Raw genomic sequence first — 24,190 nt, 5'->3', positions numbered from 1 at the left:
ATGCTGTACATGGTCAATTCTAGCGGAAATCAAACTCCAGCACAACAGATGATGCCAAATTAGACCAAAGAAGGGTCAAACCCCAATTATCCAGGATCAGTCTGTCTGCACTAGAACGAGAGTTCAGGAGGAAATTGAGGAGGAGTTACCAATTGTCAGTCACCTAAAGTGAAATAACTCTATTGGCCCTAAAGGGAGCAGTGACTGATTTCCCTGTGATTACTGGCTACGTTTGGAGCCAGGCAGCCATTAGCAACTGCACAAATATCTATATACAAGTATTTGTTTATTATGGATGACAAGACCAATTTGGGTTTCCCACAGTTAGAAGAGCATTTAAGACAGAAGACCAGCCTAGGACATATTTAAAATGAGTTTGTTGAGTTCTCCTTTAAGGACATTAAAAACACCCAAAATTTAAAAGAAGGTGTATTTCAGACTTGCACTTGAGTCTTGTACAACAGGAACTGATAAGAGTGTCTGACCTTTAAAATAGCATAAATTACCATAGCATTTAAAATAATTAGCTTTTCAAAGTATCCATCTACAGTAGTAGCTGTGCTAGGGTTCATTTACTTACAGATAAAAATATATGATTAAAGACGTTATAGAAAGAATTGATTTCCGCTAGAATTGACCATGTACAGCATAACATCACACCGCTGAATCTTTTGGAGTAGGGTTGCAATAGAGCCCTGTTACAGGTTGACAGGAATGCTGTAAGGCACGTGTAAAATGCTGTAAAGCATGAACAATTTTTGGCATCCGTGGAATTTTAAAGCTTTTTAAAACATTAAAAACCTGAAAATGAAATTCAACTAAAGGAATTTGGACTGAATCTGAACATTTAACAAAAAAAAAATCTTTTTGGCTCTAAAAAAAGAAAATGTGTAAGGGGGAGGATGAGTGAGGAGTTATTTTGTAACTATGATTTTTAGAGTTACTCCATAGGTTTCAGACAGGACTCATTTCCATCCAGGTTGCTTTCAAGGGCATTCACTGTCTCAGAATTAATCTTCCTATCTGGCTCCTATGATACATTCTACAGTTCTGCTCTGTGAAGTTGCTTCTTAGAAATCAGTTGTTTATTCAACACATTTTCTTGCAGAGACAGCTGTTTGTCTTAAAGATACTACTTAGAAGAAAATGTGTCAAACAGCTAATGGAGAAAGCAGGTTTATTTCTTTTTCAGGATAGTCTCACGGGCAGGGTTAACTGAGGCAGTCAACTATAGGACCACTTTCTTCTCTTAGTTTATTTAAGAACACTAATCTGAAGAGAGACTTTAAATCCTATTGAATGCAGTTGGCTTAAACATGTGCAGCAGCTGTGTTACCAAAGAGAAAAAAACCCTAGCTTTATTTCCCATTGTTTGGTATGTTGCAGATGTAATTAAAATAGTTTATGTAAAGGGGAAGCCTGGCAAATTGGAAATGTTTGGCTCTCACAGAGACTGAAAATTTTGTCCCTGTTTTGTGAGTTAGATTACTTGGAGTCACCTCTGAAAAAGGAAATTCAGCTCCTCCTCACTTGATTATTATGCAAATACAGTAAGATTTACCTAAAAGTGTTGGAAATAAATATCAAGTGTTGGTTCAGAATATAGAATCAACAACAGTTAAGGAGGCATGATCTGATACTAAGTTTGGTTGAGTTTCACAGAATATTCTGAGTTAGAAGATCGAGTCCAGCTCTTAAGTGAATGGCCCATAAGGGGATCAAACCCACGATCTTGGTGTTATCAGCACCATGCTCTAACCAACTGAGCTCATCTTCACATATAATATGAAACCTTTAGAATCCTGCAAGAAAGCACAGGGTTCAACTAATTTTTTTTCTTTTTCCTCTCCAGTGGAAATTTCGGATTCTGTTCCATCAACCCCACTGACAAAAGAGGTGGCCAAGAGATTCTCTACGCCTGATGCTAACCCTGTGTCAACAGAACCAGCCTGGCTTGCGTTAGCCAAGAGGAAAGCAAAAGCCTGGAGTGATTGTCCACAGATCATAAAGTAAACTGTAAAACTACATCTCTATTGCTATTAATTGCTTTCTTTTATTTATTCTGCATTTTACACATGACAAAATTGAAAATGCATGTATGGAAGGACTGAAAATTGAACTGATTACCATTTTGCTCTAGCTCACTGTTAAGCCTACTCAAGTCATATATTCCATTGCTTTGACAAATAGCTAAATGAGGTCATGGCAAAAATTTCACAGCCAGACTCTCAAAAACTTAAGAATGCTCAGATACTGGATGTAAATTTTAGTGAGTATCATAATAAGGGCCAGAACTTCAGTTCAGATGCTTCTTAAATTCTGTGGGTACTCAGTTCTGGAATTTTAGATCTCTATACTTTAAACGAGATCTCAGAATTTTTTTTCAGCAGTCTGTTGTTAAAATTAAGGCAAGATGCATGTTCCCTTCTCTTATTCATAATTTAAAAAAAAATGTTAAACTGTATGAACTGTCAGTTCTGCCTGCTATTTGAAAGCTTTTTCCCTAATGAAGAACTTCAGGATATACCGTTCCACATGCAAATAATAAGCAGAAAGATGGTACCATCCAAATGCTGAGGTAATTTCTTCCATTGTAGTATTAATATACTACATCTATATTCCCTCATTCGTAGGAAAAAAACAATTAATCCTACTTTAAAAACCCCACAGTTATTTAAGCAAATATCATTAAGTTTTCAAAAAGAAGCCAAGAAGTCAGTGTTTCTTCTAGTCATTTAAATGCATCACTGTTTGTGCTTGGCCATATTTAAGATGCATAGAGACAGTGATTGCAGGTTACAACTTTAAATCAATTGAATGACTGGAATTAAACTGTTCTACACTGCAAATGTAGCTATGGAATTTGTCTCAGTAAGTTCCCACAGGAGTAAGACTGGCAGAACTGAAGTTAACTGAGAATGGAAAGCTAAGTCAGTGAGAGTCACAGGAGTTTTAACTCGGCATTCTTCCCGATTTTACTCCCAGTTTTACCTGCAACTTCAGGTAGTTCAGATAACTTCCTGTACTTTGACCAATACAGCCAGATCACTTCAGAAAAGGTTACTTACCCCATCTCAGGTATCTGCTGTGGCAATTGAAAACTTTATTACTTCACCTAACTAAAATAAAAATGTTCACTCCCTCTCTCTTACAAAAAAGGATAAAGTCCAAGATGTAATTAAAATGTCCTTATCCTCAACATCCCATAGAAATAGCTAGGTCTGCATTTTTGAAAGTCACGCTATTAAATAGTTCACTTGAGTTTGTTTTACAAGGAAGACTTTAAAAAATCTGTATGTCTCCTTATAACCATAAGGCTTAAAAGAACCTTTAAGCCTACAACATCATAAAAGGAGACATTTTCATAAAGTGAAGACATATCATTATAGAATGATGCCACATATGCTTCATGGAAGTGTTTTAGCCAAACTGCTGTATGCAGCATAAGGAGTAGCACTTTATGCAGAAAACAGAATGAAACCTGCTGTATCCTCCTGTTCTCAGAATCAAACAGCAAGTCATTGTCGAGTACAGCCTTTCCCACCAAACAGTGGCTCCCTATCATGGTTACAATAGCACAAACACAGTGGATGTGTTAGATTGAGTAGATATGCAGCAGCAAGATGGGCTTTCTTGGTCAAAAGCCATCAGTTTTGCTCAGTTTCATATTTAAAACAGAATCTCTAAAGTAACTTTATACTGTTAATATAAGTAATTAATATGTTTTAAACAGAAACAGGGCAATGCTGCTCTCAAATGCTTAGGGGAAAAAAAAACTTAATGTCTTCAATATCTGAAGAAAGAATTGGCCCCTTAATTCTTCTTGCTCTGCTAGCACGAGGAATTAGCGCATCTTAAGTTAAATTTAAGGTTTTTTTCCAAGTTTGTTTGCCTGCAGTACCTATTTGTAATTTAAACTGCCTGAAACCCATCTTTACAATTATTTCTTGAGAGGGGGAGCCAGGTAGACATACAGAGAAGGTGAAGTAAATCAGGATTAAAAATACTGGTACTCTGAAAAGCATAGCAAAGTTAGGTGCTATTGTGCGTGACATAAGGATGCAATTTTCCAATACAATCCATTTACAGCACATAGAATAAGTTTTCATTAAGGATGGTCTTAAGCTGAAGCTTCAAACCAGAGGGTCTTTTCAACCATAAAGGTATCTAGTGTAACAATGGAAACTGTTACGTGCAGTACTCGATGGAAACATTTCTAAAGTGTACACGTGCAACAGTGACATTTCATGTTAAATTAACAAAAATTTGCACTAAATACCAACGAAGTGAAGTGTTACTTTGCTTTAGCTTTGTTGCAACCATTTCTGATAAAGTATTGGAAATCTGTAAAAATAAACCCAGAACATTACTACCCAGCTTAAAACAGCAAAAATATTTTAAGAACTGAACAAGCCACTATGTAGTATATTGTCTCAAATTTTTGTAACTTATACAAACACAAAATACCATTTCTTCTGACAAGGTTATATATGATTAACCTCTATGTTCATATAGTAATGTATAAAAACTATAAGATGTACAATTGTGGGGTATTCGTTGTGTACTTTTTTAATTTTTCAAATGTTTTAAAGTGCAATTGTTTATTATACTAATGTCATTTTAATTCTTATTAAACTATAACCCAGTCAAAATTATCTAATCGATATATGTGTGTGTCTCCTTTTGCAAATCATGTAGTTCAGATTTGCTTTACAAACAGAACTTTTTACGGTGCTACATGTGTCTTGCTTATGCATTTCTGCTAATAATAAAATGGAGGAACCAAATGTGATAAAGCAATATAGGATTCAAAGTAGATGGCTCATCAGAGAGAATAAGATAATAGTTCCTATTATACTTCTTTTAGAAGACTCATAATCAGAAATGCTTTCAGGGAAGCATACTCTAGTCACTGTAAATACTTTTGATTTGCATTAGTAAGGCCACTGGTACTTACTTTTAAGATGTTAAAGACAACCAAACCCAATTTACACAACCTTTTATTAATAGTTCTTGGAAAGACAATGTAGACAGCATTCATTGAAATCACTTAAAAATTATTTGACAATGGTTGATTTGAGCAGTGCACACTTCATCTTGGAACTCATACTGTACCTGTCACTGGAATTTAATAAATATATACAGTGTATTCTCCGCTTTAGAATACAAGAAGTAACTCCTACTGACTTCGATGGAGCCTAAGTATATGCTAGAATGAATTGAAGTCATGGACGGCCTAGGTCCTTTACAAAAGAAGAACTATTCAGTTTGTACAAACTGTAGTAAACAGGTCACTCCTACCAGGTATATGCAGTGCAGGCTATGTCTGCAGAAATGAAGTTAAAAGTTAGATTCAAAAAATGACTTGGGTTACCTTGCCTTGGCACAGAAACCTTGCTAGACTAGACAAACACTAGCCTGATAAATGAAAGAGCCAGGCACAGGCTAGGCTGGACTCACAGAAAGCAATATATTCATCCCTCAGAGACAAGCTGCAGGGTATGGCATCTTACTACAGATTCTCCCTTCTCTGGGAAGGTGCTGAGCAGCCGTCCTCCTTCCATCAGTACAGCCTACCCTGGACACTGTCTGATGCAAAATGCTACCTGATAAGCCTGCAAGGAGCAGCTCTTGCCTGCAGAAAAACAGGCAGAGAGGTAGAGGGCACATGTGAGTTCTTAGTTTACAAATGTAAACAATAAAAATAAAGCAGCCTAACAACTTAGCTGTTATTTTTTTCCTGTTATATACAGATCTAGGCAATAAACATAATCATTTCTACAGCCAACAACAAGCTTTGTTCCCCACACTACAGGGGAAGAGAAAACCTCTCCTGGAAGCTTATCTACTCCTTCTGCTGTTCCACTCTTGGCATTCAGGATCCACACTTTGCCATCTGTAGATACTGCTGCCAAAAGAATTTTGTTACTTAAGTCATCACTTTGGAAAATGAACGGTGTTCCATACACACTTGAAGTGGCTTCAAATTTCCACAGTAAATTACCCTCCATGTTACAGCAGTAGATAAAGCAATCATGGGAGCCAAAAAATATTTCTTGCTTAGTTAAACTTGAGAGGCATGGAGATGAAAACACTGGCCCATTAGTGGAAAACTGCCAAACCTACAGAAAGAACATAACCACACATTATCAAAGGTTTTTCATATAATTTTTTAATAGACTAGTTGTAGTCTAGGAGAGCATTTTATTTCAAAGATGTACTAGATTTCAGTGAGGGCTGGTAAATCCTTGTCAAATTATAAGTCAAGTTTTACACACAGAGCAAGTCTCATAAAATAGATGTGGAAGAGGGAAAAGTTACTATCTTATGTGAAGCCCAAATAAAGATGGCCACTTTGGGAAAAGGATGTTCTTAGGCTGTTGTACCATAATTAGTAATGAACTTAAAGAATCCTGTTAATATGCCATTCTTTGCCAGAAAGGCAGATATTCCTTTTGTAATATAGATTTCCTTTGCTCATACTAATGGTGTGCAGATCCCTCCCCAAGAGAGTATCAGTTCTGTAACACCACTGCAAGCAGACAGAGAGCAGGGCATAAGCTAACATATATTTTATAATCAGAAAAGGTTCAGGAATTGCCATGTATACTGCATGTCAGGCCAACAAAAAGAAATGGTGTCAGTTGTCTTAACACGAGATACAAACAAGATTAATCTCTGAGGAACTAAAAAACTACTCTCATTTAATTCAATGTGAAGGCTGACACACAGTTTGCCAGAATTATGATTTGGCAATTTTTTGATAAATGCATAAAACATTCTAAGAAACCTTTGCTTCTGAATAATCAACCATCTTGCAGAAGAGATGGCTTAAACATGCTTGAAAAATTTCAAATGAAACCATTTCATTTGCTGGCACTACACTTCACAATTTACTCTGGGTATAAGTTCTGGACTAAAAATTCTCTTACCGCATCAGGCAACTTGATAGTTTGTGGTTTTGCCATGAACTGCATAGATTATCTTAGGCAAACTTTTTTCTGCTTTCTCCCCTCTCTAACAATATACACTTCTATTTGTTTCACAAAAAGGTATATGTCAACCATTAAACCTCAGAAAACAGTATTAATAAAGCATCTTATTCAGGGTTTTGTATGGACATAAAAAAAACAACACGATTTTTACCTTTTCTCCAGAATGAGTGTAACAATATAAGTTTCCATCCACACACCCAACACAGATGTAGTTCTCATTGCAGTGAGGAGAGGAGAAGAGTGGTTTTCCCAGGAAGCTTTTCCAAAGCTTGCTCCCCGTCACCTGTAAGTGGCAGCATTGAATATCTGATGCTTAACACAACTGTAAGAAGCAGCACAAAACAACGCTTCCGTCACGGCCTGACACGGCCGTTATGAAGCGTGGGGAAAAAAATCCACAAAAACTCAAACTAAAACAACAACAACAAACCTCCAAACAAACAAAAAAATCAAAGAGAAGCAGGCTTCTCCCATCCAGAATGCATACTAGAAGCAAAACTACTCCTCAAATCTTACTCTAACAAAATGTTTAGTGCTTTACATAGGATACTCAATACCCATTTTTGCCCTTTTCTTCCTCCCCCTAGGCAAAGTAATGATGATAATAGTGTAGTAGTAGTTCTAATGAATGCCAAATTCAGTTTTTTACTCCATTCCCAGTTCCTCAGTATGTGTGACATGGACCAGTGAAGCAGAGGATATCTAATGAAGTCATATTGATACTGTAGGAAATTCTGCAACCCACAGTCTGATTGTCACAATATGATCCTAATGTATCCTGCAAATTCCTCAGGAATTATGATTATTTATAAAAATTGGAATGTGCAGGCTCATTTGTAGCTGGGTTTCTCAACTACATGTTACTCTGGATTACAGTATAAAAAAATCCCATTTTTTTCTTAAGCACAGTCCACTAGGGATGCAAAACCACAGTCTGGTTTTCTAATACAACACTGATTATTACTGAGGACCTTTGTAGTGGGTGGGAGGTAAAGGTGCTTAGTGGGTTGTGTGATACAAAAATGCTAACAGCTGCTTTAAGTCATTGTTTCTTTTATCAGGCAGGACCAGCTGTAAGCAAACAATGCCTCAGAAAACCATGAAATTGCTCCACATCTTTTAAGAATACCATTTTCACAGTGCAAAAAATATAACTGCAGTCTGAGATTAAGAGGACAGCTCTTTAAATGATGATGGCAGGCAGACAGTAAAACAAATGAAGGGGCTTCTTTCTGGATTCTATTCTGATTTCTGCATATGTTTTTTCCAATCCTTCTGTCAAAGGGAGGGCGTTGGGGAACTAAATCTACAGACATGCTCTCACTCACTTGTCAACCTGATAAAGTAGTATATGGGAATGAGAAGACACTAACTGCAATTTTGGTCTACAGTCAGCATGTGATTTCAAGCAAGTCATTTCAGTTCTCTTTATCACCGGATAGCTTTCTGAAGCATGGGAATTATTATGGTAACCTTGTGTATAATTATAAGGCTCCCAAGCGAAAAATATTTTATGGTAACATATGGTCATCCTTCCTTTCACCAGAAAAGAAATTTTAACTTCAGATATACATTTTAGTTTCATTTGAATTTGAGACTGGGCTCAAAGACAAGTAAACAAAGGTACATACTGGATTAACAGCCAACAGTAGTCCTCCTAAAGTAGCAACATAGAGATGATGTGGAAAAGAACTTAGACAAGGAGATGAAAACACAGCTCCACCTTCGCAGTGTGACTTCCATACACATGCCTTTTTCTGTAAGCACAAGAAAACACATTAATAAACAATTTTCAATTGGAGCTAGAGCTCATCATGTTTACAAAGACCTTTGCATGTCAAACCTTATGAAACATTGTGTTTAACTCAGCAGACACTAGTTAAGAAGTGAAGATATAACCTATGTGCTATGAGCAACACATATGCTGGCTACTTTCTCTTCCAGTAAATAAAAGAAATTCGGCTACTGAAAAGGCAGTATCTGGCCCTTTTATTTTCCATATCCCTTTATTTACCCATTTAGAATGTAAGATTCTTTCTCCAGTCATAAAGCCATACATAGTTCTATTTCTAGCTAGGCACCCTATTCTGAAACACCCATGGAGAATTTAATAACTAAGAAACTTAAGATTTGGTTTCAACCAGGATTAGTAACACAAGAACCGCAGTTGAGAACACCACTAAAACTATCTGCTGCCACACAATCCTAATCCCACTTCAAGCAGGCCTATTTCAGAAGTGTGATTGTGGACTCCTAAGAATACTAACACCAGTGGAGCTTCCTCTGGTGTACTACAAATAGGGTTTAAGTTGGATATTTATTCTTCTATAGTCAGTGTTCTTACATAAATATCCAAAGCATACACATGTTGGTCATGTGATCCGATGTAGACTAGTCCACTAGAAGGGTCTACAACTCCAGAGCTTTTCACAGTGTCTTCTGTGACAAAAGTCCACTGTATTTCTCCATCACTGCTTCGAAGCACATATACTAAGCCATCATAACAACCTATGTGAAATAAAACATGACAGAGGAAAAAAGAATTATTATTTGCATTTATGGTGTGATATATGCTGTTAGCTGCATCACTGCTGGAAAGAAATAAGATTATTCATGATGTAGGGTTTCAAAACATTTTCCAAAGCTTCTCCTGTTCTTTTAGCTCAAAGTCTTTCCGGTAGTTAATACACTCAAAGTTGATTGTTTTGTGTGTTCTTTCTAAGTTACATTTAGAATATACTTATTTCACTGCCTTTCTATCAGATTTCACAGTAATAATATTAGAAGACACGGAAAGTTGCTGAAAAGGGAGAATATGAATTTTTTTTAATTACCTCTTTCTCTAATTTTCCTTTCTGAAAATGAAGTTACTGAAAGAATAAAGTTTGTACGTTTTCTAATGCAAACTAAACTGTTATTCTAGAAACTCCTTCAGTGTTAATGAAACATTTAATTTTGTTATCAGAGCTATAAGAAATCAAAATTCAAGAAAAACATTACCTTTGCATAAAAAAATGCACCACCTGGACTTCTGTGCTAACCAGTGATGTATATGCATTAGTTAAAAAGTTGACACTAAGATAAATAATAGCAACTCCGCTGACAATGGATACGATAAAACAAAAAAAAATTATCCAAATATATCCTCCACATTTTCCAAAAAGAAGAGTCAGATAATTAAACTGAAAAATAATATGAGGTACCATGTACTAATTTCTACCCCTATCAATTTTAAAGACATTCTGAGACTGTATAACCTTTCTATACTGTAAAAAAACCAACCCATTAAGGTCACACTTTACTCAACCACTAAAAAAACCCCCATACCCATTGATTACTCCTCATTGATAAACTGACATATCATAAGCCACAAGTGTTTATATTAGATAAGCTCCATCACTGGTTATCATGAAACTTAAATTACTTCTTCCTCCTGTTTTTTTTTTACAATAAATTGGTTCCGAGGCAGGTATGGATGTTTATGGATGGAGGACATTCGGACATAAGAAATACAATTCTCTGCCATTCATCTCATATTCAGCAGAAAAAATAATTTAAAATGAAAGCTGAAACAAATGACATACCAACAACAACGAAATTTCCACACTTGGATACGCAGGCAGAAGATTCAATACGGTCTCCAAGGGTCTTCTCCCACTTTATTTCTCCCAAATCTAGATCAACTGCCTGCATTGCATGAGAGTGAGAGCCAACATACACAGATGCAGATACTTCTTCCTTAGATGGTATTACAACCAGTGGTGATGCATCAACACACTTTCTTGTATTTGACTTCCATCTTATGGACAATGCCAACTCTGCCATTGTTACATGACTACATTCTCCATGGATTTGCTGCACAGAGGAACAGTCGTTTTTATTTGCCTTGTTTGTAACTGTTAAAATTCTTTCTCCCATTTCATACCCTTGCGTGTGGCTTTTCATTATACTTGGAGCCTTGGAATGCAGAAAGGATGGCTGCTGTAGCATGTCCACTTCTACTTGTACTGTATTTTTGGGTTTCATAAAAGACTTGGTGAAATTCACAGGGAAAAAATGATTTCCTCTGCTTAGTGCAATAAATGGAATTAATCCTGAAGTAACCTCAAGAGCTCCTTCAGATGTCAGTTTAATGTATTTTCCATGGAATTCCTCTCCAGTGTTTGGACCAAATTTTCTTTTCACAACATTGTCAGGATTCATAAATTGGTCTTCATCTGTAATGAGCATTTTAAGAATATGTCTGTAAACCTCTTCAATTGAGCGGCTGAGAATAACTTCAAGAAGTCCAGGCACAGCTTTGCCTACAAGCATCTCAATTTCACCATAAAATCGTAGAGCTTTTAAGGAGTCTCCACCACTATACAGAAATACTGCATCTTTAGAAATTTCAGTGGAATCACCCAGAAGACCAAGGACAGACTAGAGAAAAGAAGAAGGAAAGAGGTACCAGTACCAGTTCATGGGTGTCACAATGTCACACACATAAAAACTCAGTTTGGGTAGAATCCACCTGAACACCTACAAGTCCTGCTAAAAATCAACACCTTAGTAAATTCACTACTCTGCAAAAAATATCACATGAAACATGTTAGTGCTAACAGAGGTAGTGATGGAACAAGAGCTGAGGAGGAAGGGAGAAAGTAGTTCTGTACTACAAAATGTTTTACTCAATTCCAGTTTTGCAGTCTAAGGAATCAAAGCAACCTGTGCTCTGTATTGATTGGCTGTTTTCAATCTTGGTACCATTTATCAATGACAACTTTGCAGATAAAACCTAGATGCCTTTTGATAAAATTGGTTTAAGTGGGTTATATTATTATCATCATGGCTAGGCTTTGTGAACGAAGATTTGGGAAGGCTCTATCCACATTTGTTACAGGCATGCTGGTGGCTTATGAGGCCAATACGTGACAGACATATCCGATTGCAAAATATATTATTAATAAAACTTATATAAACTGTTCTCTTTTACTTCTGAATTATTTAAGTAACCTATTTACCTACCTACTTTTGAAGTTATAACCCCTTCAATTCATAAAGGATTTTGGATGTGGCATTGTTATTACAACAAACAACAATCACTGTGTCTCCTCTCACTGCACTCCCTGCTTGTTAAGACTGGTTGTGAAATCCAAATCCTCTGGTTTTGGAAATTGCCTTCTGCTGTCCATAATGGGCCTAGGGCACATCCCATCCCTCTGAGTCACCATTTGTATTGCCATCAATACAGTATGTATCAGCATACATAAATAATTTCACTGCATTTACTTGTTCAAGTCCTAGCCACAGCTAATCCCACTTTCAGGTGAAACTTGGAAGTCTGCCTTTCAAAAAAAAGTAGTACTGTTTGACATCACATTACAATACCTTGAAAAACAAGTCTTTAGCATAGAAGTTTAGAAATAATAGACAGTCCAAGAGACAACTGCGCAACTGTGCCATCTATTTAAGAAAAGGATTCTTCAATGCGCAATTATCTTGAGAAATAAGAAACTCTACTAACACAGTAGCTGTTTTGTACAAAGTTTCCATGTCCCAGTTCCTTGTTTCCTTTAGGGGTACCTTCTTTGTTAGGTGAAGCAAAATTCAAAAAGCTACTGACTCATTACATCCTTCCCATGCTAATTGCTTACACCTCATAGCCCACAGTTTTATCTGATAGAAAAATATAAATGACTCCCTCTTGGACACTGCAGAGCGATCATATTTAAGTATTAACTGAACAGAAAGAGCTGTACTGCTTAAATCTATAGGCAGCTAGAATGTTCTGGTTGCATTAGTCATACTTCTTAGAACTGTTTAATTCCTGACACATGTATAATGATCCACTTGCAAAGATAAAAAGGCAGCTCAAAATACTACCTTCCATAAATACTGCAATCTTTCCCACAATTCCTCTGCGTCACTCAGCTTACTGTCACGCCTTCTGGAGTTTAGATGGTTCTGGTAAATCTTGTTCAGTTCAGATATATCAACTTTGCCTTTGTAGAAAATAAAGTACGATTTTTTTTCATTGCTCTTTTAGCATTTACCCTTCCAAAACCTGCTCAAACCTGATCAACTACACAAAACGCAGTCAGGTTTTTGAAAATTTACTCTAGCCTCCCACATAACCCCACCTTCAAGGCCTGATTTTTTCCCAGCTGAAGTCAGGGTTCTGTTGCAGACTGCAACAGGAATGACTGAGAAAATAAATGTGCAGTGTTAAAACTAAACTGATTTTTCCGCTACTGTTTGACTTTAAAATGAAACATTATCAAGAAAACACAGCACATGGTCATGATTTCCTACTAGGAGTTAATTATCTAATGTACACATTTCAAAAGCATGAATCAGGTACTGAATTTTGGTCAATTAAAAAAAAAAGCAATAGATACCATTAAAATAAGTGTCAAGGGTTCTTAATAAATAAATTCATTTACCATGTGATGTTAAAGGCAAAGCTTTAATAACTATAATCTCATCAGGGACTGCATAAGCTGGTAGATGCTTCTGGAGTTCTTTAAGTGTTTCCCTCTCTTTTAAATCATCTTTGGGTAAAACAAACAGGATAAGCTTTTCTTGCTGATACCAGGTTACCGCACAAGCTTCTACCTGGCAAAGATCTTCAGCAGCCTGTAATTAAAAGATATTAGTCTTGCTTTGAAATGCAGTTCATCAGTAGAGTAAAAGGAGCAAGAAACACAATGAAAAAAAAAGCACACCTTTAAAAATCACATTTTTCTCACATTTCTACAGAACATCCTATGAAATCATCCTGTAGCTGGAGTCTGTACTTCTTCACATAAAAATGACCTCAGAGATATATGTATTATCTGCCAAAATGCCATGAATGAGAAATAATCCAAGAGTCTGAACTCAATCTTGTAGAACAATCACTGTACAAGCACTGCAGTGCAATGCTCACTACTTTTCAGGTCCTTATACAGTTCTCAATTCTCCTGGAAGAAACAACACAATAAAACAGATTCCCGAGAACTCAGAACAAACTCCTCCCTAAATTATTTGACTAGATTTTTGATATTACACCCTGCAAATTCCTTTTAGACTCCTAAAAGCCAGGTGAAAATAAATAAATACCCATTTCTGATGATAACAATGTGTTCCTTATACCTGCCTTTTTCTACTGTCATACTCTACTCACTGGATGTGAGCACTTACCTGCTGCAAACATTCAATATTAAAACGTTTGCCATGACGTTTAATCTGATTGTCTTTCCGACCCAAGAAGAACAAATTCCCATTCTGCACTGTTACAAAATCCCCAGTTTCTCTCATTGTACCCAGCGGTACAGTTATTTCATCATCAAGAAAGCAGATTCGTTCTTCACCACCTACACAAGAAAAGATTGTGGTCTTATATATTAAATGGCTAACTGTAAATGAAAATTATAAGAAGTGTTCTATCAAATTCTCTTAAATTCTAAAAAGCACTATAAGAAATACTATAAGATTATCATCAATACCTAAATTTCTACAATGTACAGATTTGGCTATGCAGTTAATTAAGTTATTACATAGAAATTACTTCAGCTGATAATTTCAAAATGCAAGCAGGAAAAAAAAGTCAATATAATGAAGGCACAGTCTGCAGATAAAATCATTCCAAAAACCTAAAATACCATTAGAAGGTTCCCAGTACAATCAAAACTTAAAATGCTATATTAACCTGTATATCAGAGGCAAACACTAAGTAAAATAGTCATTATTAAAACTTAATCAATTAATAATAGCATCTCAGAAGAATTAGAAATATAAACCAACCTATAAATATTTGTCCCTCGCCTTCAAGAACTGCAGATCCGTTGGTATCTCTGACCTCAACTTTTGTTCCAAGAAGCGGTGATCCCAAAGGTACAGGAAAATCTGTTCTAAATATTTAATAGAGACAAACAGTAAAAATCTTTCCCTTCTGAACAAAATTGTTCCAGAAATCAGTTAGCATACAATCTTTTAAAAGACTGGTATTAGAGAAAAAGTAGACGCTTAGGATTCCCTTCTACAAAAGTTTCTTCTTTAAAAATGTATCAATTTATTAAAAATTCAAAACCTCATCAGTGTGCATGGGTTTCATTATCATATACCAAAAAAGCCTGCTGTGTGACAGAAAATAAGGCCTGAATGGACCCTGAAATACCCTGAGAGAATCTCAAGAGCTTCAACTAGTTTTTGTCTCCCAGGTTGAAATTTCCATCAAGTCAACCAATTTAAGCATGTGTAACTGCTTTCTAACTCAGTCTTTCCCTGTCTTACCTAGTTTGAGCCTTTACTCTATTTTACTACTGATGTTCTGGCAATAAGTACAGTTGACTCCTTTAGAAAAGACTGAAATACAAGAAACTGTAATTTCAATGTCACGTATCTACTATAGACTTCTGTTGAACTGCAGACCGATTCCTTCCTTTCCCTTCATTTTCCAGCCTCTTCATGCACTTGCAAGACCTCATATATTGAATATAAATGCTATTTCTGAGTGGAAGTATAGAATAATATATTTTCTTTAGTAAAGCAAAACTTAAAAAGTAAAGCAACTTTAAATAACTTCTGCATGGATTTCAGTTCAATTTCTATCATAAAGTATTATATATTTTATATTTGAACTCAGAGAAACCAGAATGAAAATTAGTTTTACATGAGAATTTAATAACACTTCATGACCATCCAGCATTTTCAGTCTTCAAGGGTTTAAGCACTATGTTAATATAGCACATCATTTGTCTGAAACATCCCATTTTCTACCAGTATAAACACACATGAGGACTCAGTAGCTCTAGTAACATGAGACTGAGATTCTAATTCTGGTGATGTTCATCCTTCACATGCCAAGCCATGAAAACAGTGAATTTTCCTACCTAAAATCGGCACTAAAAACCTCTTCAGGAATCTTGTAGCAAGTGGCCCAGCTTGACACTTCAGTAATACCATAGAGATTAAAAATACTTGTTTTGTTCTCCTTGTGCTTCCAACTTTTCAAGAGGCTCAGTACAGGAAATGCTTCACCACCAAGGGCTAAGACACGAAGTGAAGTATTTGCAGACAACACTGTTGATTTAATAATGTGAGCTCCAAACCTTCTGAGAAGTGTTGGTGTTGCCTGAATAATACATATTAGGAAAAGGAAAAAAAAAAAACCAAAGAGAAAGACTTGTTATATTTTTTCAGTATATGTGTACATCTCTTCCTGCTTTATCATATTCACTGCACAGCTGCATTGTGGACGTACTTTAAAACATTTACGTATAGTAGATGGCATCAACCATCTGATACCAGTATACACCACAGTGGTGTTTTGTTTCTTACATGAAGCATTTAATGAATACTATCAGCACCAATCAATGTTCTTCTGCCGAGTTTCTTCTTTATTCAGAATGTTACAGCAAAAATATTATCTATACATCTGATTCACCTGCATACAGAACATGTAAAGACCTTTACGTAATACCAAAAATTCCTAGGATGTCAGATTCTGCATTGTCCTTGATTTGTGTAAATATAGCAGTTTACAAGAATTAGTTTTTCTGAAAGCTTTCACATCACACTCTAAAATAAGCAGGAGAAAAAGAGATAAAAACAAATACCAAACCCCTCAAACCCAAACCACTTTCCTTAAGCAACTACTTCTATAAAACTACTGGTGATGTAGAGCCCTTTCACTGAGGGAAAAACAGTGAATCATGTTATCAGACACATTTCACTCTTATTCTTGCCTACTTTTCTATTAAGAGGACTGGAAAATGAATGGAATTATTTCTTACCAGGTTCCTTTCTTCAAGTAATAGATGAATACCATTTCTTTTCAACTGATAATTTTAACTTTAGTGAATAACAGCAATAAAAAAAATAGGGAAAAAATTTATATTCTTCCCTTCCTCATAATCACTTTTTAGATTTCTCAAGTCTGCTCAAGAAAGTCAAGGGGGGAAGGTAATGTCTTTCTATAATTTAAGAAACATCATAAAATCATCAGTTAAGCTATAAGGAGAACATTTCTGTCATTAATTCAGCTGAGAAGCCCTTCCTTCACTGATTAGGACAATGATCAAAAAAACCCCACAAAATCAAACTTTTCTGAGAAAGATATCTAAATACCTTCATTCACCAAATTTTGCCTTTCTCTATTACTGCTTAACATGATTAAAAAACATATCTTTAAAAGTCTTAACAGACACATTTAAAAAAAATCGTGCTAAATAGAGAGCAATATCTCAGATTTTTTTCCTAAAAGCAAGTGAGCTAAACTGATCATGAAACTCGTATACGATAGGGAATTCTACACCACTGCGATTTATAGCGATCCTGACAAACAAAAATAGGAGCAGGGAATAATTACAACAGATTTTTAATTAGTTGATTTTTTTCTGGTATGGAAGCTTCAGTTAGCCACTCACTAATCTTAAATTTATACCCTACAATCTCAACTAGCACCATTCTTTCAAAAGAAAAGGAAATGGAACAGGGTCTGGAACATAAATCCTATAAGGAGTGGCTGAGGGAGCTGCGGTTGTTTAGCCTGGAGAAGAGGAGGCTTAGGTGGGACCTTAGCCCTCTCTAGAACTGCCTGAAAGGAAGCTGTAGCCAGGTGTGGGTTGGCCTCTTCTGCCAGGCAACCAGTCACAGGATAAGAGGAACAGGACAGGATTACAGGGCATGGGCTACGCTTATTCAGCCATGCTGGATGCTTCAAGTAAATTTTGCAAACTTTATAACTATTAAAATTGAAATCATATAGGAGATGACCTATTTTAAGACATAAGAGACACATGAAGACTCACAAACAGGTGAACTGAAAACAATGTGTTGCTGTGAAATCAATTATTCTCTTGCTTTCATTATGGTAAAAACAATAGACATTTTATCACCCTATATATAGCACTGGTTTAGCTGTACTTTTAGCATAAAGACTACCATTACAACTTAGAAGTTGTTTATGAGGAAAGGCTCTAAGATCAAGTCCATCAAAAAGTGCTAAAAATGTCTATAACAGTTTACTCTATTATCAGATTCTTCAGAACAAAGAGTTCAATTAATATAATTCAATTAATTCTTAATAACTAATGGTTTCCTAAAATAATCGTTAGTTGTTTTCTATCACAAAATGTTTGAGGTTTTGATCAAATGGTAATTTTCTACAACACAAAGGATAACTACTGCCTTTGAGGAAGAATGCTCCTTTCCCATTAACAGCAGCATCTAGGCTGATGAAAAAGTAGTACATATTAGCAAAAGTGCAAAGCAAGACATTGAAGACACTTATCTTAGGTGTTGCCTACCTGCAACACTGTCACACGGTGGTGGTGAAACAGAGCAGCAGAGAGCTCCACAGGCATCATTTTAATAGTGTTTGGTACTATGAGAATAGAGGCTCCACTTGTCAGAGCCACGAACAATTCAACCACAGACGGGTCAAATGTTAGAGGAGAAGCCAGGAACAGCACATCTTCCTGTGTGATCTCAAATATGGATCTGAAATAAGAAAGTTAGGAATTACAAATTGCCTTCAAAAGCCACTTCCAAACTAGAAAATGAAAGCATGAAAGAAATACATATTAGCAAAGCTCAGATCGTAAGGGCTGCTCTGAATATGTAGGCATATACAGGCCACGTAATTGGAGCACGAGCTCCTGAACTGTAACTGTTGATTTAACTAATTGTCATCTACAAAGATACCCACCATGTTATGCACTAATACAGTTATGCACTGAGAGGCATATTTCAACTAAGAGATGCACATTTTAAAAAAAAAAAAGAAAAAGAAAGAAAAAATGATGGTATTTTCCATAATACATTTTTTTTAAAGTATTAAATGAAGCAGTAAGAAATCTGGGTAGCCTAAAAAGGAATTGGGACTAAAAGCCTACAGAACACAGTGAATATAACTGTGAACAAATAATTCATTTTGTTATCTATTTTAATTCATATTGTTATCTGTTTCTTTTAAGCCACAAGCCAGAATACTTACAACAACAGCATATTATTTGAAGCACAGCCCTCAGTTAAACAAAATGTTACATGATTCTATTTAGAAACAAAATAAAAAAATACAAATAAATCTGAAAACATAGGTAAGGAGGAAGAAGTGAAGTTGTGCTAGCAAAAACCCTACCTACACTCCTCTGAAGTATTAAAAGAAAAATAAAAAAATTCCCTAAACATCAAATTTGTAAAAGCATTTGAAAGGAAAACTGAAAACCACACTTACTTAAGATGTTGAATATTAGGCACTACACATTTATGAGGCACTCTGACTATTTTGGGGATCCCTGTAGTTCCTGATGTATGCAAGACATACGCTAAAGTGTCTTTCTGTCTGACGTCCATGGATCCTCCTTCTGATGTTTTTACTTCGGTTTGATCTGGACAAACGGTATATTCTGGCTGTGAGTTACCCACAGCTTTGGAAGGTTCACATTTACTTTTCGTATCATCTACTTGTGAATTTAAATCAGTGTTGCTCGAGCTCATTTGGAAGAGAGTTAAACCAATATGTTCTACTGTGGAAGAATCATGGGAAAAATACCCAACATGGGACATCCGGAATTTCTGTAAGAGAAAATAAATAATTCAAACAGCAGAACTCAGGATGCACTGTTATTGTTCTACTGTATGCAATGAAATAGGAAACAGCATTTCATACAAAAAAGCTGTGATTTTTTATGCCTCTACTTTTGGAGGACAAGCATCAGGCAGTTTTAAGCTCATGTGTTTTTACATATTAAATATGAGTGAACATAGACTTCATAAACGCGAAATAAACAATTCTCTAAGCAAGAAAAAGAAAAGGAAAATATACAAAAGAATGCTGCAGAAGACAAACGACTGAATTATAACTAAATGGTCCCATCTTGTCTGTTCCCTTTGCAATGAGTGAGGGTATAAAATCTGGGAGGAGTTGGACAAAAAGAAACTAAAGTATTAAATGCAGGAGTTTTTTTGAACTACTGCAGATTTCCAACTCTTAACTTTGCCATATGAAGAAACAAGTCTGGAAAAGTCTTCCAATGCTGGTACCCAACAAGCTTGTCTGAACAACAGCATAACAGAAAAGAAGGCAATTTTTCTGAAGAGGAGGAGAAGCACGTCATACTTCTCATTTTAAAGATGTTCTTTTCTGAATGAGAAAAACAACCTCTTGGCATGAAGAAACAAAAGCACCCCAACCAAGCTTATTAAAACAGAATACAATCTGAATATCTACACATCCAAAGTGCTCTTTACTGCTTCCTGTAGAAGTCTGAAAACTTACATTTATTTTGTCATTCTCAACAAGAATATACTGAAGATTGGTTTTCTTCATGAAGTAAGTGGATAAGGTTGGTGGTGCATCTGGATCAACAGGTGAATAGGCAGCTGGAACTTGAAGGATTCTAACAAAACACAAATGTTTTAAACTTTTTTTAAAAAAAAAGTTAAGAAAATCCTTTTCACTAACATTTCTTTTGAACTTTTATAGTTGGCTGAGCTAGAAAGTATAGTCACAACATGACTTTTAAGGATTTTTTTGGTAATAAAGTAGAATGAATAGTCAGTGTTGCCTTTTGGTATTTTGCAGTAAGGGAAAAAATGAAATCTAAATGAAAACATTCAATATTATTTCTGGCCAAGCAAGTAAGTGATGACAAAGATATATTGACATCAACAGCACCACATTTTAAAACTTTCTGTTATTGACTAGGAACAAAAATTAATATCCTCACGAGGGGAAGTGGAGAGGCAGGTATCAACCTGTTCACCCTCGTGGCCACTGACAGGACTGAGGAAATGGCGTGAAGCTGAGTTGGGGGAGGTTTAGGTTGAATATCAGGAAAAGGTTTTTCACCCGGAGGGTGGTTGAGTACTGGAACAGGCTCCCCAGGGAAGTGGTCACAACACTAAGCCTGTCTGAGTTCAGGAAGCATTTGGACAATGCTCTCAGGTACATGGTGTGACTCTCGGGGTGTCCTGCATAGGGCTAGGAGTTCGACTCGATGATCTCAATGGGTCCCTTCCAACTCTGCATATTCTATGATTCTATGAAAAATAAGCTTTTTAGAGATATACAACATACAGAAACACATTTTAAAAAACAGCAAAAGCCTGCATGCTGAAAACACTCTACCAGGAGTCTAAACAATCCAGCGTAAGAAACTCTGAGCACATAACTGGAACGTCTTCCCTAAAAAACAAGGGGAGCACCACCTTCCTCTGTGCTCCCATTCCCTGCCCTGTAGCGTGCCCTCGGCAGCTGCTCACTGCCCACCTCTAGCGGCGCCCTCGGATAACAACAAGCCCTGGAATTCGTTATCACCACAGAAAACGCCAAGGTGAGTGCACGGCCACTAAAACATGAACGGTCCCCATAAATCTTCACATTTCTTCTACTGTTGGGTTCTGTACCGTATGTACAATTAGTTATACTGCCTCTTCGTGCAAGTGGTTTGTCACTGCAGTAATGCTGAGATCCCGAATGGAGACATGGAAACAGCAGCACTCTCTGTGCTTGAACAGCCACTTGCGTTAGTGAGCACCTAAACCTGCCCTGCATCAGATCTCAGTCAGCTACTCGGCAGTGACAGCCGCAGGAATCAAAGCACCCCAGTAGCTCCTGCTCACAGAGCAAAAGAAAACTGTGTTACTGCTCAGTTCATTGGGATACAGGATAAAACAGGCTGCAAGGGACCTCAGTATGTCGAGTCCAACTTCCCGCTCAAGCAGAGCCAGCTCTGACACCAGACTGGACTGCTCAGAACTTTGAACACCTCCAGAGATGGTGCCTGCACATCTCTGGGCAACCTGCTCCACTGCTGCACTGGAAGTGTTTCCTGACCAGTGAGAACGTTTCTCAGTGCTTCTGGGAGGTTTATGATTACAGAGCTCACTCACTCCACTGAAATCTTTATATTCCACTGTGCTACCTCTTCTTGTGCTATTGTGTATTTTACATGCAGTGTGGCAACAGAAAAATACTGACACAGACCATTCCCCCAGGAAGCACAACTGCTGCTGTAAACATCAGCTGAAGAAAATATACTTGTGATCCTGTGATTCTCTAATACATCATAAATGCTAGAGATAAAAAAGATACGTATATAAAAGATACAAACATTAGAATTAATCAGCAAAAGCAGGATTTTTAAAATGCTGGATTAACCTGAGTATTTAGACCACAAAGATTTCAACTTCCTAGCCATTAATTAATCAGTATCATTTTAGTGTTGCATTGCTCATTACTTCTTTCTGCAATATTTGTAATGGAACATTAAACATATATTCATTCAGCTTAAAACATGGAATTTGTTTTCAGAGCATCTTTTTTGCCAGCAAGATAATACATTAAAAAACCTGCATAGTCCTTTTTTAAATAGATATTTGTCAGATCACCTCAGTTTTTCAAACAAGTAGAACAAAAATACCAGTCATCAATTTTTTGGTATTTCTATAAATATGCTAAATTGCTTTTTAAAAAAGGATGCAGTTACAGACTGTTCAGACCTTTAGAACTTCAGATTCAAAAATTTTTTAAGCAGTGGCTTTTCAAAAGATTGTAATACTGCCATCTTTTTCTTTAAAGAATGCAACACTCCAGCACCTCTTAATTGCACTACTGTGGTATTACTATATTTTTGCTGTTACTAAATCTAAACAAACTGTAACATTTGCTTTCATATAGATGACCTTTAAAAACCTAACACACATTGCAAACGCTCAAACCATTACCCTAAGATCCAAGAGGGCAGGTTTATTCCTGGATAGCAGTAAAGGCCTATTTCACATTTGCCTTGCTGGTTACAGTACTTTTGAAGGAAAGCTGTTAGTTCCCTGGCCAGCTCAACCACAGTGGCGTAGGTGTAGAAAGCTGGAGGTTTCCCAGTGCATTCATCAAACCAAACTGCTGCTCTATCCGAGTGTAGGCTGGTTGCCCGAGCCACCAGCTCCTGAAGCGTCATCCTGGCCGCGCAGCTCCAGTCCCCCTGAAAGAATAACAGACCAAAATGTACTGTCACCTCCTTACTTCTAATACTTTAGCCAAATTATAAACGCATACAAAACACTACTAAGAAGGGAAAAAAAGATCCATGGCAGAGAACACACAGCTCTACTGCACCTTAGACTGCAATGTTTTAAAGCTGAATTCTTGACTCATTTGCCTGTCTTATCCTAAAGCCCAGGACACAGCAATGCACTAAGGCTTCATCGTACAGAGGTAGTTTGTTCCTCACCGTTACACCTTTATTTTTAAAGCAGGGCACTACTGAATTAATATCTCCATTAGCAAACCTTAATTAATTAATAACTCTTTCAGTGGAACAGCGAAACAAGAATCCTTCCTCTGCAAACAGAAACCTCGACGCGCGGACTGCCCAGGCTCTGCATTTTGCACTGCTCGTGCTAGTGTCCTTCTCTCCCCCCGAGCCCCCCTGCCACGCCCGCACGGCTGACCGACCGCTCTGCGCTGTGCCCCCACTCGCCCCTTCCAGGTTTCCCCGTTTCCACTCGGGATGAGCGGAGCCCGGCGGCTCCCGGAACTCCGCGGGCTCCCACATGCCGCACTTCCGGCGCCTCTCGGCCCCGCCCCCAGCTGCGGCCGCGCCTCCGATTGGCTGGACCCCGGCAAAGCCGCTCTCTCATTGGCCAGCAGCCGTCGCGCCGTTTGGGCATCCGCAAGTAGCGTCCGCTCCGCCAGAGTCCCACGTTGGGTGGTATCATCGCTTCCCGAGGGGGAGACGGAAGGAAGGAGGGAGGAACAGCGGGCGGGCCAGAGCCTGCCCCGCTGTCCCCAGCTCCCTGGCGGACATGGAACATGGGCTAAACAATCACAGGTGGCTGTGGCGAAGGGCAAGGTTCCGCCGCCACGCTCACCGTTCACTCGTCTCCGTCGGCGTGTGTCCGTACCCCCCCCGCCCCAGGAGGTGGTACGGGCCTCCCTGCGGGTGGTACGCCGTGGGCGGGCCGGGGATGTCATGTCCGGGCGGGAGGTGGGGTGCAGCTCTTACCCTGCGCTTCGGCTGGGCTGTCCCGCTCAGCTTTCCGCGGAGCCAACGAGGGCGGTCGGGGCCAGACTTTGCCCACCGGATGCGATTTAGGGCCGCCACTAAGGAGTGAGGGTGACGGGAGCGGGAGCCGTGCTGGGAGGGGGTACTGGTAGTGGCCTGACATCATTGAATCGTCGTATGTTAAGGGTTGGAAGGGACCTTTATCATCATCTATTTCCAACC

General features: G+C 37.6%; 2 protein-coding genes across 8 annotated transcripts in view; one reads left to right on the top strand and one right to left on the bottom strand.

The window, feature by feature from the left end:
• Positions 1-4,655, top strand: part of CRACD (capping protein inhibiting regulator of actin dynamics) — a 125,158-nt gene extending 120,503 nt beyond the window's left edge. For all 4 annotated transcript variants that reach the window (XM_064652812.1, XM_064652810.1, XM_064652811.1 and 1 more), the window contains one exon: positions 1,853-4,655. In XM_064652812.1, coding sequence (XP_064508882.1) covers positions 1,853-2,013 — 161 coding nt within the window. In that variant the 3' untranslated portion in view covers positions 2,014-4,655. The remainder of the gene's footprint in view (positions 1-1,852) is intronic.
• Positions 4,656-4,982: 327 nt separating this feature from the next.
• AASDH (aminoadipate-semialdehyde dehydrogenase) lies at positions 4,983-23,507 on the bottom strand. Of its 4 annotated transcripts, none has more exons than XM_064652814.1 (15): positions 23,419-23,507; positions 22,692-22,945; positions 20,242-20,362; positions 19,198-19,538; positions 18,269-18,461; positions 15,851-16,092; positions 14,763-14,869; positions 14,160-14,332; positions 13,421-13,613; positions 12,861-12,979; positions 10,580-11,417; positions 9,340-9,503; positions 8,627-8,752; positions 7,147-7,278; positions 4,983-6,122 (listed from the first exon to the last, which is right to left on the bottom strand). In XM_064652814.1, exons 2-15 carry the CDS (start codon positions 22,919-22,921, stop codon positions 5,730-5,732), a joined length of 3,372 nt encoding a protein of 1,123 aa, XP_064508884.1. In that variant the 5' UTR covers positions 22,922-22,945; positions 23,419-23,507; the 3' UTR covers positions 4,983-5,729. The 4 variants fall into 4 exon arrangements, 3 of the variants coding, with proteins under 3 accessions (XP_064508884.1, XP_064508883.1, XP_064508885.1); XM_064652813.1 differs by having other exon boundaries at positions 23,415-23,503; XM_064652815.1 differs by lacking the exon at positions 23,419-23,507 and adding an exon at positions 23,253-23,375.
• Between the last annotated feature and the right edge of the window lie 683 nt (positions 23,508-24,190).

Source organism: Pseudopipra pipra, chromosome 4 (assembly GCF_036250125.1).
Source record: "Pseudopipra pipra isolate bDixPip1 chromosome 4, bDixPip1.hap1, whole genome shotgun sequence".
Lineage (NCBI taxonomy): Eukaryota > Metazoa > Chordata > Aves > Passeriformes > Pipridae > Pseudopipra > Pseudopipra pipra.
The sequence above is the reverse complement of the archived record's forward strand: the minus strand, read 5'-3'. Positions and strand labels throughout refer to the sequence as shown.